The sequence below is a fragment of the Alligator mississippiensis genome, chromosome 1, assembly GCF_030867095.1.
Source record: "Alligator mississippiensis isolate rAllMis1 chromosome 1, rAllMis1, whole genome shotgun sequence".
Taxonomy (NCBI): domain Eukaryota; kingdom Metazoa; phylum Chordata; order Crocodylia; family Alligatoridae; genus Alligator; species Alligator mississippiensis.
This window is the reverse complement of record NC_081824.1, coordinates 478,159,725-478,177,789: the sequence shown is the minus strand read 5'-3', so window position 1 is coordinate 478,177,789 and position 18,065 is coordinate 478,159,725. Positions and strand designations below refer to the sequence as shown.

Genomic DNA, 18,065 nt, shown 5'->3' with positions numbered 1-18,065 from the left:
TTTGCACTTGTCCTTGTTGAACCTCATGAGATCTCTTTTTGGCCAATCCTCCAGTTTGTCTAGGTCACTCTGAATCCTAGCCCTACCTGCCAGTGTATCCACTACTCCCCCAGGCTGGTGTCATCTGCCACCTTGCTAAGGGTGCACTCTGCCATCTTCCAGGTCGCTGATGAGCTGCTTCTGCAGGGTGCTTCTGTCCCTAAGAGGGGCTGGGCGCTGTCACTGCTGCTGAGTTCGAAGGCTGCATTGTTTAACAGCTGGAGCACCAAAGCAGGGAGACGATGCAGGAGGCGGCAGGAAGGCTGCCGGAGGGGTGGGACGGAGCCGCATGCCCTAGGGCAGAGATGTGAGCTGGGCTGGCACGCACACGGAGGATTGGCAGTGAGGACTAGGCGTCTGGGGCTGCCTGCCAAGAGCCAGCCACGGCGGGGGCGGACTTCCCTTTCTGCAGCTGCACCCGGCGGGCAGCCATCGGCATGGACCGACCCAGGCCCGTGAGCCATGTGCATACTGGGGCCTTCACGTGTGGGCATTGCCTCACAGCACAGAGCCCGTGGCAGCCCCAGGGAGCAGAGCACATGGTGTCCAGGAGCATCTCGCTCTGCCCTCCTGTCCACGTGGCCCACGTGCCCTGCTCACTGCATGCTCTGCCGGTCGTTAGGCACCAAAGGCAAACGGGTGTTAACAAAAAACAAGCGCAGAATCAGAGCCAGGCTGGCAGGGTCCTTGCTGAGGTCACATCACATCCTACCCCCGGTCTGAGGCAGTAGCATCCCCCCATTCAAACCACCCCTGACACGGGCTTGTCTAAAGGAGGCTGGAAACTACACCATCAACCCAGCCGCACAGTTACAAGGCCCTTTGCCCAGTCTCCCAGAGCCCCCAAACTGGCCACAGGGAAAGCAGGGGGACGGCAGCAGCCAACGTTGTGCTGCTGCAAATGTCATTAATTCCTTCCTAGCCCCATGTGACAACCTGCAAAGCCCAAAAGCTTGGGAAGCACCAGACACTCTCTGCTGCTCTCAGCAGATCGCCCTTTTCACCGGGTTTTTGCTGGGAGGCAGCGACCTAGGGCCCCTATGGAGGTCCAAGACACAGGATTGGGACCCCTCGCACGCACCATGCTCCTGCTGGAAGTCTGTCGGGCAAACGTCCATATGGAGCCAAAGACCAGGTCACTGCTAGGAGCCTCTGTCCATGGGACTGGCTGGCTGGCAGGGGCTGGACCATGCTAGCCATGCCAGGAAGGGGCAGTCCAGACCTTCCAGGTCTGCAGGGCACTGCCCGGAAAACCCAGCACCAGGGAGCCCGAACCAGGGGAGGAAGGACAGCACGGAAGAAGTGACAGGAGCTTGCAAGCAGCAGACGGTGCAAATGCTGGGGCTCAGCAGAGTGGGGGTGCTACCGCAGAACCAGGCCCAGGGGTTGAGATGGACATCAGAGGACGTTGCCACAAGTCCCGGTGCAGCTGTAGGCTCGCCTGCACTAACCCGGCGGGGGCTGCGGGTCGGGAGTGAGGGGCACCCCAGCAGTGGGCATAGGAAGATCTCCAGCAGGGAGGTTGGGCAGCTCGGTCCTGCTCCCAGCCCTTCCCCGTGGCCTCTCAGCACCCCTGGGGCAGGGGTGCTGCCACGCGGGGCAGCCCCTTCGCTGCCCAGCCGCCAGGCCCTGCTCCGGGGTGCAGGGCCGGGGGCCGGCAGGGAGCAGAGCAATGAGACAGAGACCCCCGGCCCCCGCTCCTCCCCTCCCAGGGGGAGCCTGAAATAGGCTGAGCCCCAGCAACAGGCTGCGAGCAACACGACGCCGCGTCACCGCGCGCCGGGCTGAGCTCCATCTGGAGCGCGGTTAAAAATACCAGCGGGAGATGATTCATCCTCCCTCCCCCCCAGATGCCTTCACCAGCACCAGCTCCGCGCCCTGTGGCTGGGGGGACTGGGAGAGGGGTCGTGCCTGCAGCCCCCCCGGACCTCCGGATCCCTGCCTGGAAGGGGGCAGGGGGGTCTGCCTGGGATGGCGAGAGGCCAGATGGGAGCCTGGCCCCTTTGCCGGCTGCATGCGGCTCCCTGCCACCCACCACCTCCCACAAGGTGATGGGTCTGCCCCAAAGCATGCTGGGAAAATCCCAGGTGCGATCCTATAGTGCCTCACTCCCCCCCATGCTTTCCCCCAGCAGCCATTCATGCATTTATCTGGGTACCATCTCCATGACAATACCCCTCTGTCGCTGGCCCCTTCCTAGGATGCCGGCCAATGCCCTGAGCAGCATGATTTCAGCTCTCCCCGTGCCTCAGTTTCCCACCCATGCAACGCCGACGCCAGGGCTGTGCAGCTGTGGGGATCGGTCCCTTAAAGACGGGCAGCCTCGGCTGCTGCCAGGTCAACAGCCCACGATGTTACGAAAACCTTCCTGACCCCGCTGGGGTTCAGGGCATGCTCAGACGCCTGGTGACCGATGGCTGTTGCATCTCCTCCCCATTTGCACGGGGCAGTGCCCATCCCATGGGGAACTGGGGATGCTTTGGCGAGCCATGACCACACACAGACACTGAGCAATGCCCACGCGAGCCGTCTGCTGCATCTAGGGAGCACGTGCATCCACACCAGGAATAGGGCACCCGGGTCTGGCCCCTGCAGTTGCAGGAGGAGACAGAAGAGCTAGAAAAGGTGCAGAAAAGGGCAGCGAGGATGATTAATGCAATGGGGAGGCGTGAGGATAGACTGAAAAGGCCAGGCCCGGTCAGTCTAGAAAAGAGATGCTTGATGCGGGGTAGGAGACGGGTTTGCACAACGCTAAAGGTCACAGAGAAAGGCAACAGGGATTTATGATCGACTCTCCCAGACAAGAACTGGGGATCACGACGAGAAACGAGCAGGCAGTGAGATTAAAACTAACGAAAGGAATTGTGTTTCCCCCGGTGTCCGACCTCTAAGCAAAACCGCAGTCGCCCCTGGCACAGCACCAGGCATTGCGCCCCACCCTGCCGCGGGGAAAGCAGGGAGATCGCGGTCACCAACGTCCTGCGGCTGCAACGGTTGTTCACACATAGAGATCCCAGGCAGAGGCCGTGCCCCTGCTGCAGAGGAAGGCAACCCGCCCAGTCCGTATCAATGTGAAAATTCCTCCCTGGCCCCAAAAACGGGGATCGATCTGACCCTGAGCAGAGGGACAAGACCCCCTAGCCAGGACCACTCAGGGTTGAGTCCCAGCAGGAGCATTGGCACAGCCCAGTCACCCTCCCTGGCTCAACCGGGACAGCTTGCAGACAGTGGCCCCAGCTCCGCTGTGCCAGCGTTGGGAGCAGGCAGCGCCACGGGCCTTGCCCCAAGCCTCGCCCTGCCCTCCCGTTGCATCAGGAGAGGAAACGGAGGAAGGAACCGCAGCTTCCTGCAGCGCTGGCGGGAGACGGCAACCCCTGGGCTCCTGCACCCGCCAGGGAGCGGGGCCGCACCTCGCTAAGCAGGGGCACAAGCTGCGTGCACTCGAGGCCAGCCGGCGGCGGGGTCAGAGCTACCAGCCTGGAGACCACGGTCCCTGGAGTGACCGGGAGGCCATCTCTTATTAAGAAGGGAATCAAGGCTCAAACTGAGCCGGGCCAATGTGCATGGTCTTAGCTGTCCCGAGCCACAGGCGAGTGCTCTGCTGCCCATCACGCCGTTGGTCGTACCCCGAAAGAGCCCCGTTCGGGCTGTGCACAGTGCTGTATATAAAGAAGCCTCAGCATGCTCCTTCCACACAAGAGCTGCCAAAGTCAGCGAGGCAGGTGCCTCCATGAGGGCAGACGCTCCAACGCCCGAGCTGCCGCACGCCTGCCCCCTCCTCCCACGCTCCGGCCCTACAAGGGACCCACGGTCAAGGCCGCTTCCTGTTGATGTCCTGCTGTCGGGGAGGACAGGCGGTGCGGTGGCCGCCAGCCACCCCCTTCAAGGATTTCCCGTGGCCCGAAACGTCACGCGCTCCTTGGAACAACACGGGCCTGCCCACCGGCTGCTAACAAACTGCTGATAAGGGAGAAGAGCAGGCGGGCGGGCGCGCTCCCGAAACACATGGGCTTGGCAAAGGGAAGGGGAGGAAGTTGTTACTGGAGGGGTAAACAAAGGGCCGGAGGGGGCAGACAAGTGGCTTGTCAAACAGTCGTGCGCACGTGCTCCCACGTGCACGCATGCCTACGTCCGCTCCTGTGCGAACATGAGCATGCATGCACTCACACCTGCACGTGTGCACATGCATTTGCAGGCACAGTGTGTGCACTCTTGCACATACACATGCATGCACACATGTACACATTTGCATGTGCACAGCCATGCACACATACGCATGTATGCACATGTGTGCATGTGATCACATGTACACATGGGCACACACTCACAGGCATGCACATGCATGTGCACCTCAGAGCAAGCCCCAGGATCAGGCCTGCCTTGGGATGCTGAGGCCAGCGAGTGAGGGGCTGGCTCACCCCACTCTGCCTGCCCCAGATGCCCATGAGCACTGCCCGCCCGTGGCCTCCAGTACTGCTGGCGGTAGCCAGCCATGCTGCGAACGAGACCGGGGCCGCCTGTGCTGGGCTCGACCTGCATAGGGGGACGGGCAGGACAGACAAGAGGAACATCCTAGCTCAACCACCTGGGAAACTGAGGCACACAAGGATGAACAACCCACTCCCCTTGCCCCATGCCCCGGCCCTTACAGCCAGTCCAGCCCTTCCCCTTCCACCTGCACTCAGCCTCAGCCCTTTCAGCCCAGACCTTTGCAGCCTCCAGTCCCACCTCACTGCCCGCTGGAGGACACACGTGTGCTCGGTGCCAGAGCGGGCTGTGGCCACGTGGTAGCCGGCTGCTTGCCTCCATACAACCGCAGAGCCTGGCCTGGTATCGCAGCACCCCGCCATGCATGAGGCCGTGGTGCAACAAGGCTGCTGATAAGGGTGCACCGAAATGCTACGCCCAGACAAAGGGGAGGTGGGGAGGAGCTGTCCCGCAGGGCCTCGGGCAGCACCGATCAGATCCCGGGGAAAACTTCACTGTCAGAGCAGTGGGACAGATGCCAGGGAAGGGGTGGGCTCTCCATCAGCAGCAGCAGGAGCTGGCAGCTGTGGTCCCCTTGCTTTCCCTGTGGCAGTCAGGTGTGATGCCTGGTGCTGCGCCAGGGATGACTGCAGTTTTGCTCACAGGTCGGGCAATGGCATTGTCCGGGCTGGTTTGGAAAGGGCTGGATGTGACTTCGGCAGGTCCTTCCAAAGTCTATGGACTGGATGTGCCCACTGCAGCACATGGACAGAGAGTATCTGCCGGTTGCCACGAGGAGGGGGTAGGCGGCAGCCCAGTGCCCACGGGCAGCCGGAGGTGACTGACGGGGGCAGGCTGGATGCCTCCAAAAATAGCCAGCTGACTGCAGCCTGCCCGGGCACTTATTTCTGGCCACCAAGATTAAGGCGGAGCAGGAGGCGGGTGGTGGATGCACGGCGTGCTCAGCTGTCCGCCTGGCCGGCGGGGGGGACAGGGCAGGGCCGCGCTCAGTGGGGGATTGGGGGCTGTGATACCCCATGATGAATCCACGCAGCGGGGGGCAGGGAGCTGCCCGGCCCCGATGGAAAGAGCGAGTCAAGAGAAAGGGCCGTGTGCCTGCAGCAGCCAGTGCTGACGTCCCCGGGCAGGAAACAGGCCCAGGGTTAGGGGTAGGGGTAGGGCTAAGGGTAGGGGTGTTCATGCTGGCTCCAAAGGAGCTGCCCCAGGGTGAAATTTGGCCCCTGGATTCATGCCAAGAGCCCAAAGCCCATCGTTACACACCCACCCACCCACACGGGGCACTTGGCACCCAAGGGTGGGGGATGCTTCTCACAGTGCCTGGCTGGGTGATGTGCCTAAGCCCATAAGATGCCATCAGTGGCAGAGACAGCAGCAGCTCACTCATCGCTGTCAACCTCAGCGAGACGGGCCAGACAGCAGCAATGCAGGGGACAGGGGCAGACTGAGGGGCAGAGGGGAACAGGGACACACCGGGAAGGGGTCGGTCTGCAGCCGTGCTGGGTCAAGGTTTCTCTGCCTGAGGACCTCGATGCTTGCGAAGAGCCTGGAAAAAGCCTTGAGATGTGCAGGAGGGAGCCGGGGGCTCTCTCCCGTGGGAACAGTGCTTATATTCACAGACCAGGATGGCTAGCAGCCTGGAGGCTCGACCCCCTTTGCCCATCAGCAAGCCCGACTGCGACGTGCCCAGGAAGACCCCATCCAGGTCGACGGCCCTACCGAGCTTCCCGGCCACCTCTCAGCCCACCTCTGAATCAAGCCAGGCACAGCGGGACAAGGCAGACCTGAGGGCACCTCGCACTGTCCCTCTGGGTGGGTGCATGCTGGGCATGGGGTCTCCTAAGTGCCCCCTTGCCCGCTTGGAGGGCCTCAGCTCGGACCGGAGGGGTGCGGGGAGCAGGTCAACTAGGATGCAGCAGACAACAGAGCACGGGGGTGTTGATCAGGAGCTGGTGCCACGGTTGCCAGAAGTGGCTGCATGACTCGCTGCACAGAGAAACGGTCTGACCCGGGGGGCAAGCGTCTAGCCATGCACACATCCCTGTGGCATGCACCCACCTCTGGGGTGGAACACAGCCAGGGACTCACTGCCATGGCCGGCAGGGCCCGAACCTGGCATCCAAGGGGGCTCCAGCTACTATGAGGCCAGGGAGAGGAGCCGCGGGTCTGCACTCATAATGGAGGAAGAGCTCCAGAGCGCGGCGGCGGGACACGGTGTTCCTGGAAGGCTTTCCCGGGAAGGGCACTCGCCTTCCTGTCTCCTGGCCCAAGCCCGCTCGGGCTCTGGGGGATTTTAATGAGCTTCCTAGATATCTTCTCCCCTGGACCAGGACAGGGAGGGGATGCTGGCCCAGCACCAGAAGGCAGCCACCTCTGGGGCTGAGTGCAAGGAGAGGAGCCAAGACAATGGCAGGAACAGCCTGGCAAGCACGGAAATACCATGGTCATCTCCATGCCCAGCCCTGCAGCACCAACTGGGTCCTCCCTAGAGAAGAGGGCTCCTGCAGGACGGGAAAGCGGGCAGCCCCTTTCCAGGAGTCAGCTGTAGGGCAGGCTGCTTGCAAGAGACTCCCCACCCACTGCAACCCCCAGGAGATGGCACCTGGAGCAGCTTCCAGAGAGAGGTGGGCACGAGAGATTCAACCTCAGTCAATGGGGGAGCGGGACGGTCCAGGGGAGCAGAGGCCATGCTAGGAAACGTGGCCTTGCCCCGTAGCTCAGGTGGCATGAGCAGAACTGGGGTCACCCCTGGCATCGGGGTGCTTTGCCTGTATCACCGAGGATGGGGAAACTGAGGCATGGAGCGGAGCTGGCTGAGGGTGTGGGCCTCCCTCTGCAGACCACAGCTCCCGGGGCAGCATCCCCCCCCGGCCGCCAGCCGCACAGGGAGGAAGAGAAGGGTGAACAGGGAGTGGGGAACAGCCATCGGCAACCCGAAAATCGAGGCTAATTTGCCTTGATTATGAATAATAATTAGCAGGCTGCTGGCGCCGTGGCTGCCGGCGCCGGTTGCTAGGATCTCCATCTGCTCGGGGACGCAGGCAGAGAAGATGTCCAGGGCTCGCTTTTCATAGACGGCTGCTAACAAAGCCCCAGAGCCGCGGGGGGCTGGTGCTGGGGGCCCAGGCTTCATCCCTGCCCCCCTTCCCTCCGTAAAACCCGGCTCGTCTCCATCCATCCGGGCCCAGGACAGGGTCAAGTTCCCATGTGGCAGTCACCCTCCATGCCCAGGGCTGCCAGGGGCTCACTGCCAGGGCTAGCTGGGCTCTCTATGTCTCTCCTCCCTGTCTCGATCCCATGCACCAATTATCCTCCGAGCAGAGCCAGGCACCCTGCTCAGAGCCAGCGCCAGCTCGCTGCCACGACAGCCCGGGCTCTGGGTGCCCAAGGGAATGTCAGACAGGACAGGGCTGCCTTGCCGTCCTGCATGTAGCACAGGGACTGGCAAAGCTGCGGTCTGCACCCATCTCGATCCAGAGCAACACACAGGGAGACCCTGTGGGAAGGACATGTGCATGCAGAGGAGGGTCGCTGGCTGGGTACCAGCACCCTTGAGAAAGAGCCTGGGTGTCCAGGTACTTTGCAAGCAGAGCAGGAGGGAGCAATGCAAAGATGCCAAGTGCACGGGAGGTGATGGACCCACAGCCAGCTCTGGGCACTGCATTTTAAGGACAAGGAGAAATGGGAGAGGGGGCAGAGGCGAGGGATGAAGCTGGTACGGGGGCACGAGTGCAGAGCAGGCCCCGGGGCTCAAATGACAGGCAATGAACGGAGGTTGCGAACAGTACATGAATTGGGTGATGGAGACTGGCACGGTGCGGGCGCCTGGGACCAGGCTCTCTGCAGCAGCTGACAACCTCCAGCAGCCTGGGAATGGCTGGGCCTCTCCCTGGGGAGAGACAGTTTCCAGCCTGGAATAGCAAACCAAGGGGCACCCAGGCATCTCCGAAGCAGGGCACAGAGGCGACCGGCCCGTCCTAGCAGGAATACCTGGGGCAGGTGCCTTGGCTGTCCACAACAGTCGAGGCCTTGGATGGCAGGTGAGGGTGCAAGACTCCGGGAGCAGTGAGAGGGGCAGCCCGACCGCAAGCAAAACCTGTCTCCATCCAGGCGCGGGGGGGAGATGGGATGAGCCCCAGGGCTATCACCCGGCAGCGGGGCTTGTCTAGAGGCTGGACGGGAGCCCTCCTGCATAGGGGTGCAGCCAGGACCCCAAAACCTCATGCACCGCAGGCGTGGGAAAGGCTGAGCCGGGTGCCACGCCACGGCCCTGCCTGGCTGCACCCCAGCAGTGGCTGCCTTTTGGCCCGGCAGAGAACACCTCTGCTCTCACCCGGCCCGCAACTAACCCCGGATCTCTCTGTCGCAGGATGCGACGGATGCCAAGAACTTGAAGAGAGACAAGAGGCTTCAAGGGATAATTAGCAAAGCAACCCTTGCACGCAGCCGGCTAACTATGCAACCAAATCCCCCTGCCGGACCCAGCCCGGCCAGGGGTTACGGGCAGGGGCTCCATGCAAGGTTCCTCCCACATAAAGCCCCTAGCTTACCCATGTTCCCCTTCCCCTCTCCCTATGGCAGTACTGATACCCAAGGCATCCCACCCCAGAAGCAGCTGCATCACGAGCAGGACCATAAAGAAGGGTCCTTGCCATTCCCCTTCCTCTGCACCAGCCCCGTGAGGTCTGGAGAATAGAGCAGTGTTTCATAGTTAATTTTTCCAGGGCCCGGGCCCGGCTCCCGGCGGGGGGGTTAATGGCTGTGATTATTAGCGGCGCGCAGTGGAAATTACAGGAATATGAGAAATTGCTCAGCCGAAGCCGAGGCTGCATGCAGGGACGGTGGGAGAGGAGGAATGAGTTAACCCTGTCCTTCCCGCACCTGCACCCATCCACGGGACAGCTCTCTCGGGGTCCTGCCTCCTAGGCCCTCCTTGCCCCCGTGGGCAGAGCTCCCAGCCCAAACTTGGCCGAGCCCTGGCATCTTCCCAGTGACAACCATGGGAGCTGGACTGAGCCTGGGCAATGCTACACTTAGATCACCCGTGACTGAGGTGGGTGCTCTCCCTTGTGAGGAAGAGGCCTGGAGCAGAGTTGGGGGGCTCTGGGCTGCTGGGGTCCCCCCCCCCCACCACCTTCAGTTCAGCTGAAATGCTGAACCCAGGACCCCGAGCTCGGTAGGAGGAGCTGGCTCGGTGCTCGGTGCAGCAGGCTCCCCCCCAGAGGCAGCTGCATTTTGGTGGCAGAACAACCCCTGCCTTGCAAGGCTGCAAGCTCTGCAAGGCTGAATGCCCTACAAAGAGCCTGCTCCAGGTGCTGGGGCCCCAATCCTGGGCCAGACGCCAGGAGAAAGCAAGGTCTCATGGTTTGAAGCCACAGGCTGTGAAGTCCTGAGTCCTGGCCTTAGCTCTGCCAGCAACTGAGCCTGTGACCTTGGGCAAGCCACTTCTCCCTCATCTACGACAACAGCCCCAAGATATCACCAGAGACAGGGGCCAGAAGATGTGCAAGCAAACGCCCAGCTCCTGCCCTGGCATCCCCCTGGCACGTCATAAACCATGCTCAGCCCAGGCCTGCAAGGTCTGCACTCACAGCCCAGACTGTGGTGGGAAACTGAGGCACAGCGGGGCTAAGTGACTGCACCAAGGCCACCCAGCAAGGCAGTAGCGGAGCTGGGCCCAAACCCAGCTCCCCGTGCAATGAGTGGCATCGACGGCTCTCACCTTCCTGCCTGGAGGGGCAAGAATCTGCTGAGGAGCTGAACACCCTGGGTAGAGCCGGAGCCAGACCCAGTGTCGTGGGCCGGACACCCCTTCATGGCAGGAAGCGAGAGCATGCACGGGGCCAGGGTCAGGTCACAGGCTGTACGCTTCCTCTCCTTGGGCAGGCGGGGATGGGCCAGGACAGGGGGCGACGGGCCTGCAGGGACGTCCGGACACAACAGGCTGGTGAGACACATGGGGCTGGGCGGTGCCTGCTCTGCACACCAGCAGGACGGACATGCACCTGGAGATGTGTGCACACACACACACACGTGCACAGCTCCGATACAGTGCACGTGGCTGCAGCTGTGCAAATCATGCGTGCACACGCCCAGGACAGCTCCGATACAGCGCACGTGGCTGCAGCTGTGCAAATCATGCGTGCACACGCCCAGGACATCCCGGGAGTCTCGACTGGGCGACAAACGCCTGGGGATGGATGCAACCGAAGCCGGCCTCCACGCCAGCCCCAGCTCCCCTGGCCCGTATCCCACCGTCGCATCCACTGCTCCCTGCCTGCTTCACTCACTCCTTCCCTAGGTCCATCCCCTCTCCCACCCCATCTCCATCACAGCCTGCAAAACCCTCCTGGAGCCTGCCCAGATGCGACACGGGGGTACCGGCCTGGCATTCAGCGTGAATCCAGAGCAGATGACAAAACAGCAGCCAGGCAAACCCAGCCCTCTTGGCAGCCCTTGCAAAGCACCAAGGCAGAGGGCCCTGTACCCATACTACAGACAGGGAAACTGAGGCACAAAGGGCACCAAAGCATCTTGCAGATCTCATGCTGGGATCACACCTCTCTGCCCTTGCAGCTGCATGTTGTTGCTGTTTCCTGGCCGCTGTGCCCACGTAGGCCCAGACAGCTCATAATGGAGTGACTCCGGATTGGCACCTGATTAAGGGCTAGGTCCTAGTCCCAAGAGCCAGGCTGCCCCGGCCCACCCCCTACACCCTGCCCACCCCGGGGGCCGTGGCCTGCCCCGCACACAGCCCCGTCCCAAGGGGAGCCCCGTGCCTGGCGGGTCGGTGCCAGCACCTACGTGCGACATGTCTCAGCGCCGCGAGAAGAAAGGCCCCATCTCCGGCACAGGGGAATTTCGCAGGCTCTCCGAGCACCCGAGGCCACGGGGGCTGGAAGCAGGAACCCTGGGACTGGGGCTTGACCCCCACAGCCTCACCCCTTCCCTCTCCCTCGGCCCTGGCAGCTCCTCGTGCCACGGGGGTCCCCCCATGGCTCCCTTCCTGGCATGCAGGCAGCTCATTCAGGCTGCAGGAAAGGAATAAGGAAGGGGGTCAGGCAGAGCAGGACTCCTGGGTGCTCAGCCTCAGAGCCATGCCTTGGACAAGGGCTCGGCTTCCCCCCTTGCATAGCCTGGGCTCCTGGAAAGCCACGTGCCACGGTCTGATCGTGGACTCGGCTGCGGTGAGTCCATCAGGGAGAAGATGCTGCGAGCTCGGCCCTTTCCAAGGGGTTTGGGGATCCAGCCCAGCACCGCCGGGCTCTCAGCCCTGCCCGCAAACAGCCTGGCAGAAAGCACCGCAAACCCATGCCTGGCAGCCCCTGGAGATCAAGGCCCCAGCGTGCACGGCGCTGTACAAACCACCCCCTGCCTAACAGGGCCCAAGAAGGATGGCAGCTGCCTCTGGACAGAGTGGGGAAACTGAGGCAGGGAGTGGCGACCTGGGTCCAGGTCCCCCCAACCCCAGGCCATTCACCCCAGCTGGGCGGATGGGGGCCCTGCGGCCGGCCGGGGGTGGGGGAGGAAGCCGGGCGTGCCTGCAGCGCTGCCTCTGTCCCGCGTCCAAGCACGGCATTGTGTGCGGCCACGGTCCCCGGCCCTTTCCTCCCCTTTATTACCCTGCTAATGTGTTTGTGTCACCGGGAGGAAACGATGCTGACGCGGAGACAAATGACTCCCTGGGAAGTCTGTGCCCGCCGCCCTGGACGCTCCAGGCTCTGCGCAAAATACAGCGTGGGGAGAAGGCTCCAGGCCAGCCCCATGGGGAAACTGAGGCATGGGGGGGGGTGTACCACCTGCAGGGCACAGGCAGGGCTGGCAGGGAGGGCATTGCTGCAGCAGGGAATGCCAGGATAGCAGAGCACAGCACGGCCCCACACAGTGCGGCTGGGACTGGCCGTGGCGCTGGCCTGCCTCCAACGGGCACCCTGCCGTGCAAGGTAGGCGGCCATCCTAGTACAAGGATCTGAGCCCCCAGCTCCTCTGTCCGCAGCAATGCAGACTCGGTCTCCTCCAAGCCAGTGGCACGTGGGTCTCTGGCTGGATCGGGGCCGCATGCAGCGGCAGGGCAGAATCAGGCCCATGGCTGGGTTGGGGGTAGATCCCGTTCCACCGTTCCTCGGAGGGTGGGAAGCACCGGCTGGGGGAGTCAGCACATCTCCAGAAATATGTAGTAGAAGGGACAGAGAAGGGCAGCAAAAATGAGGGACTAGAAAGGCAGCTGCCTCTGGACAAAGTGGGGAAACTCTTCAGTGTGGAGAAGAGGAGGCGGACGGGGGACAGCACAGAGGTCTATATGGTCACGAAGGGCATAGAGCAAGTGAATGGAGACCTGCTGCTCGCCAAGTCCTAGAATATTAAAAGGTTCAAAATGAACAAGAAAAAGGACCCTTTTTTTATGCGACATGTTGTTAACTTGTGGAACTCACTGCCACAGGACAGGGTGAAGGCGGATAGCTGATCCAGGATCAGCAAGGGACCGGATACATTCACGGGGGATCGATCTGCTCGTGGCTATCGAACAGAAGCATTGGGCATCTCTAACCCAACAGATGGTGGATGTCGGGGAGGGTGGTGCATAGGGGACAGACCCCTCTGGAGATGCTCTCCCTGCAAAATATCCATGCCTGCTACTATTGGAGGTGCAACACCAAGCTAGACGGACCCAGTGTGACTCAGTCTGGCACTAATGATGTCCTTACGGGGACTCAGGACACCTGGGTTCTGCTCCCAGATCGGCCCCCGCCCCACAGGGTGAGGCCTGGGGCAGATCGTGGACCCGCACTGGGTGCCTCAGTTTCCCCTTGCCGCCTGCTTGAGCCTGTCCCCAGGGGTGCACTGGGTGCAGCGTGCCAGCCAGGCGCAGCGTGCTGGTCAGGGAGACCCTGGGGAGAAAAGCTGGCCAACCAGAGCTGTAAAGCAGGGTGGGCACATGCCCACGGATAACTTCTCTTGCCTGCCCACCCACGGGGCGCTGCCGCCCTGTACCCCAGAAGAGGGTCTCTATGTCCCAGAGAGACAGACCCAGCCATCCTGATCCCACCCACAGCGACAGTCCTATGGGGGGTGTGGGGAGAAGTCCCAGCCCCCTTGCTCCAACCTCCCAAACCCAAGAGGTCTGATTCACAGCCCATTGCTCTCTCAGCCAGGGATGCACCCCTCCCCCCAGGGATGCAACTCAGAAAAGACCCCGTGAAACCATCCACACACACACCCCTGCACACAGAACTGCACACACCGCATCCCAAAGACAAATGGCTCTTCTGCAATGCATCCCAGGCAGAGCCTCTAATTACCGAGGCGGCTGCCTCGCTAATGCAATTAGATCTGTTAAGGAAACACAGTTGTAAAACACCGGGGAAGGGAGCCGGGGGCCGGGCATGTTAACACGGGTCGGTGTCAATCACTGCAGGGACCCATGGGGACGGCGGTCTTGCTGCTGGGGTTGCAGGGCTCAGTCCCGATCTCTACTAGGCCATGAGCCACAATGCTTCACCTTACTAGCCCTGAAGACCCTGCGGCTAATGCCCCACCTCCCCTGCCAGCCCGCCCTCAGTCTCAGCCTGAAAACCATCTGCTGGAAACCAATTCAGGTAGCCCTTGGAGGTGGAAATGGCATTCAGGACACCTGGGTTCCTTACTGCGGCTCGGGGACAGCCAGGAGGCACAGCCCATTGCACTCCTAAAAGCAAGGAGAAGTCAGCTCCTGGACACACCGTCACCCAGAGGAAGCAGGGGGGCTTCAGGGCACACTTTGCACCAGCACCTGGGATCTGAGCATGCTCGGGACCCCCGGATGCCCACCCCAGGGACTGGCAAGGAGGCAGAAGTCAGAGGATAAGGAGCTAGGGCAGGGACGACAGCACATGTGCACAGCCGGAGGCAGCCCTGGCACCGCAGATGGGACCAGCAGAGCCTGCACAAAACCTCTGGGAGCTGCCCCCTCCAGACCCACCACCTCAGGATCCTCACACGCCATCCAGTCCCAGGCGCGGCGGGGGCCTCCACGCCACCTGAGCACCCACAGCAGACAGGCATGCAACTCTGCCTTCACCACGCCAGCCCTGCTCGGCCCGATTAGATTAGGGCCTGTCTGCCCAGGCTGCTAACACATATCAATTAGGCTGTGATGCATGGGGGTGTCAGCTGGTAATTGCATCGGGGCTCGGCCCAGCCAGGCAGGGAGGAAGAAGGATGACGGGGCCGCAGATGGCAACCAGCGCAGCCCGGGCGCGGGCCGAGCTGGGCTCCGAACAGTGATTGCACGCGGGCTGGGCAGCGGGGAGTCAGGCTGGGGGCACAGAGACATGCTCCCCTTCCAGACGCCAGGACACCTGAGCTACTTACTGCCCTGACTGATGCCAGAGACAACTGGGGCAAGGAGCTTGGTGCATGTCCAGCACCCAGGGGATAGTGATGCCTGGCAGCAGTGCTGGCTGGAGCAGAGTTTCAAGCTTTGAGACTAGGGACCTTTCTCTGCTACCGACCTGCTACGTGACCTCAGGCATGGCACAGCTAAGCCTAGCCTCAGCTCGGACGCAAGCACGAGCTGCTGGGCATCTGCAGATGCAGGCAATGGGGCACGTTTGCCACCAAGCCCCCTCAGATCTGGATCTGTGGCTCTGGCACTGTCTGCAGCTCACAAAGCCCCACATGCAGGCCTCCAGCCTCTTCCCTTGCTGTCCTGCAACCGGCTGCATCTCACATCACAGCCAAAGCAGCTGCAAACAGACCCAGGGGCATACGCTATAGGCAGCCCAGTGCCCAGGGCAGGCCTGGGGGCCCCTCCTATCTGTAGCCAAGCCCTGCTGTGGCCCCCTCGCCTGCAGCTTGCAAGAGAAGATAAGAGCCCACGACAGCTTTGAAGCCTGGTGGCAGGGACTCGAGCAGGGTGGCAGGACCTGGTGGCAGCCTTTTGCAAGCCCCTAGACTCAGCTGGGGGTAGATGTCAGAGCAGCCTGCATGGGAATCGCTTGCTCCCACTCCCAGCTGCACCCATCCTTCCCTCCGCAGGGCTGGCTCAGCTCCTGCCAAGTTTTCCTTCCCCTCTCCTTACACAGCAAAGGGGAGGAAAAGAATAGGGCAAGGGGCTCCTGCTAGCCGCAGCCATGCAGAGGGGAGGGGGACAGAGCCCCGTGCCTCTCATCACCTATCCTCCCCGACTCGGTCCTGCCTGAGAGTCCAGAAGCAGAGAGAGCCAGAGCAGACCCAGGCTGGCAGGTCCCACTAGCCAGGATCCCTGGCAGACTTCATGGATGTCACGCTTCTGTGCCTCAGTTTCCCTGCCTGCAGTTGAGGTCTCAGGACTCTCCCCTGCATCTGTTCAGGCTCTGCCCATGTACAGCGCCCAGCACGGCAGGCTCCTAGACCTCAGGGTAAAGGCTCATACCGGGCTGAGCTGGGGGGGAGAACCAAGTAGCATCACTTGCTTGAGTGATGTGGGGGTCTGTGCGAGTGATGCCAAGGCCACATCATGTCTCAAAGCCTCTGACGGGGGCCAGCGCTGTGCACGGGGGACCACGACGTGGCGGGGATAGGACCGGACGGGCCCCACCTCCTGTCCCCGGAGCAGCAGCAATGAGTCAGCCCTATTGCACGTCCCAGGGGCTCAGACCAGGGGCTCAGGGAGCTCTGCCCCTTGCAAACACCGTGCCCACCCCTTGCCAAGAGCCCTCTGGCTTCTCTTCCCAGGCCCGAGAGCAAGCTCATGGCTTCACACGGCCTCCCTCCAAGGCTAATGGGGGCCTGGGGTCGTGCACAGCTGGGCAGCGGCTGTCCTGAGCCCCTGCCATGCACTCCCCAAGCCCCCGTCCCAGCAGCTGGCAGGAATCGGCACCAGCCCCCTGCTCTCCCTGGGGATTTGAACCAGCCGAGGATTTGGCCCAATGGCTCCCGGAAAGCCCCGCGTGCCACCCCTGCCTGCACTGGCACGACATGGCAAGGGACATGCGACCCGGGACAGGGAGGGACACTGCAGACCCCAGGCGGGCTGGGACACAGAGGGACGGGAGGAGGACAAGGAAGACAGCCACGGAGAAGAAGCCCAGCAGGGAGGAGCATGAGGAGGGGAGAGGGTCCGGGGGGCTTGGGGACAGAAGCAATCCCGAGAGAAAGGGGCTCGTGCTCACGCTGTCCTGGAGGCCGCCCATCTTCACAGCCCATCCCCGGCCGCGAGCGCTGCAGGAATCCCGGCCAGCCGTGCCGTCCCTGCGAGAGGCAGAACGCCGGCCTGCCCATTTCCTCCAGGCCCGGATGGACGGACGGACGGACGGGCGGCCAGGGCGACCTCAGCGCTGGGAGCAGCCGGGGTGGGGTGCTGGCGTCACACGCGAGACGAGGGCCGGGGAGGGAGGTCACAGGGAAGAGGGAAACCCTGGAGAACCCCAAGACAGAGCCCTGCAGTGTCCTCACCCGACGGCCTGAGCCTGCCGCCAGCCAGGCGAGGCCCCGATCCTGCTACTGCCTCCCCAAAGACCTCCCTGCAACAGGAGCAATGTTAGAGATCCCCTCATTAGGAGCCTTTTAATGAAGGGACCTGTGCGGAGGCCCTCTGCCAGGGCCCTGTTCAGGATGGGGAGCATCGGCACGGAGGTGGAGACGGGAGCAGACACCCTTAGCACCACATCACCCACTGCCCACAGCTCGGCCCAGCTGCTGGGCAAGGGGCACCCACACCCGAATCTGACCAGCCCCAGGCCTGAGAGCAGCCGGGAACCTGGCATGAAGCCCCGCATGCATGCGAGCATCCTTCTTTCTTGCTCTCTGTCTAAGACTCCATTGCTCAGACAGGGACCAAAGTTAAGAGAGGCTAAGGGACTTGCCCAAGGTCACACAAGACACAGGTAGCAAAGCAGAGACTCGAACCCGTGTCTCCCAAAGCTCTGATCACTGCCCGTAGCACTAGACCATCCTTCCCCTGTTCTGCCTCTCCTGGAGGGTCCGGGCTGCCATCCCCCAGCTGCCTACAGTGCTCGCTCTGTCCCGGGGCCAGCAGAGAGGGCGACACCAGGCACTTACCCTTGGACTCGCCCCACCGCCCCTGCCTCCAGCTCCCCACACCCCCTGCTAGAGCAACGCACGTAGCACAGCTCCCAGACCACAATCCACCAGGATGTAGCTGTTGTGTGTGTGCGTGCATATAATAAATGCAGTGTGTGTGTGTGTATTCATGTATAATACAGGCACTGTGCATGTGTGTGTGTGCGTGTATAATACAGACACTGGGTGTGCGTGTGTGTATGCCATCATGTACAATACAGGCAGTGTGTGTGTGTGTGTGCGCGTGTGTGCATGAGTGTTCATGTGCAATACAGGCACTGTGCACCTGTGTGTGCACGTGCAATACTGTATAGGCAGTGTGTGCATGTGCACGTGTGTGCATGTACAATACAGACATTATGTGTGCGTGTGTGCATTCACGTGTAATGCAGGCCCTGTGCATGTGCATTCATGTATAATACAGGCGCCACATGCTCTCCGCAAGACGGTTGCTTTCCAACCCCGCAGCGCAGCATCCCCTGCATCTCCCGATGACGGGC

General features: G+C 62.2%; 1 protein-coding gene across 2 annotated transcripts in view; it reads right to left on the bottom strand.

Annotated features, from left to right (window-relative positions):
* Positions 1 to 18,065, bottom strand: part of PDE2A (phosphodiesterase 2A) — a 93,402-nt gene that overhangs the window by 73,717 nt on the left and 1,620 nt on the right. Inside the window, exon 1 of one of the 2 annotated variants that reach the window (XM_019499025.2) lies at positions 16,656 to 16,735. The exons of the other annotated variant lie outside the window; for it this stretch is intronic. Coding sequence (XP_019354570.2) covers positions 16,656 to 16,676 — 21 coding nt within the window. The 5' untranslated portion in view covers positions 16,677 to 16,735. Of the gene's footprint in view, positions 1 to 16,655; positions 16,736 to 18,065 lie in introns of those variants that run through there. 2 annotated transcript variants of the gene reach the window in all.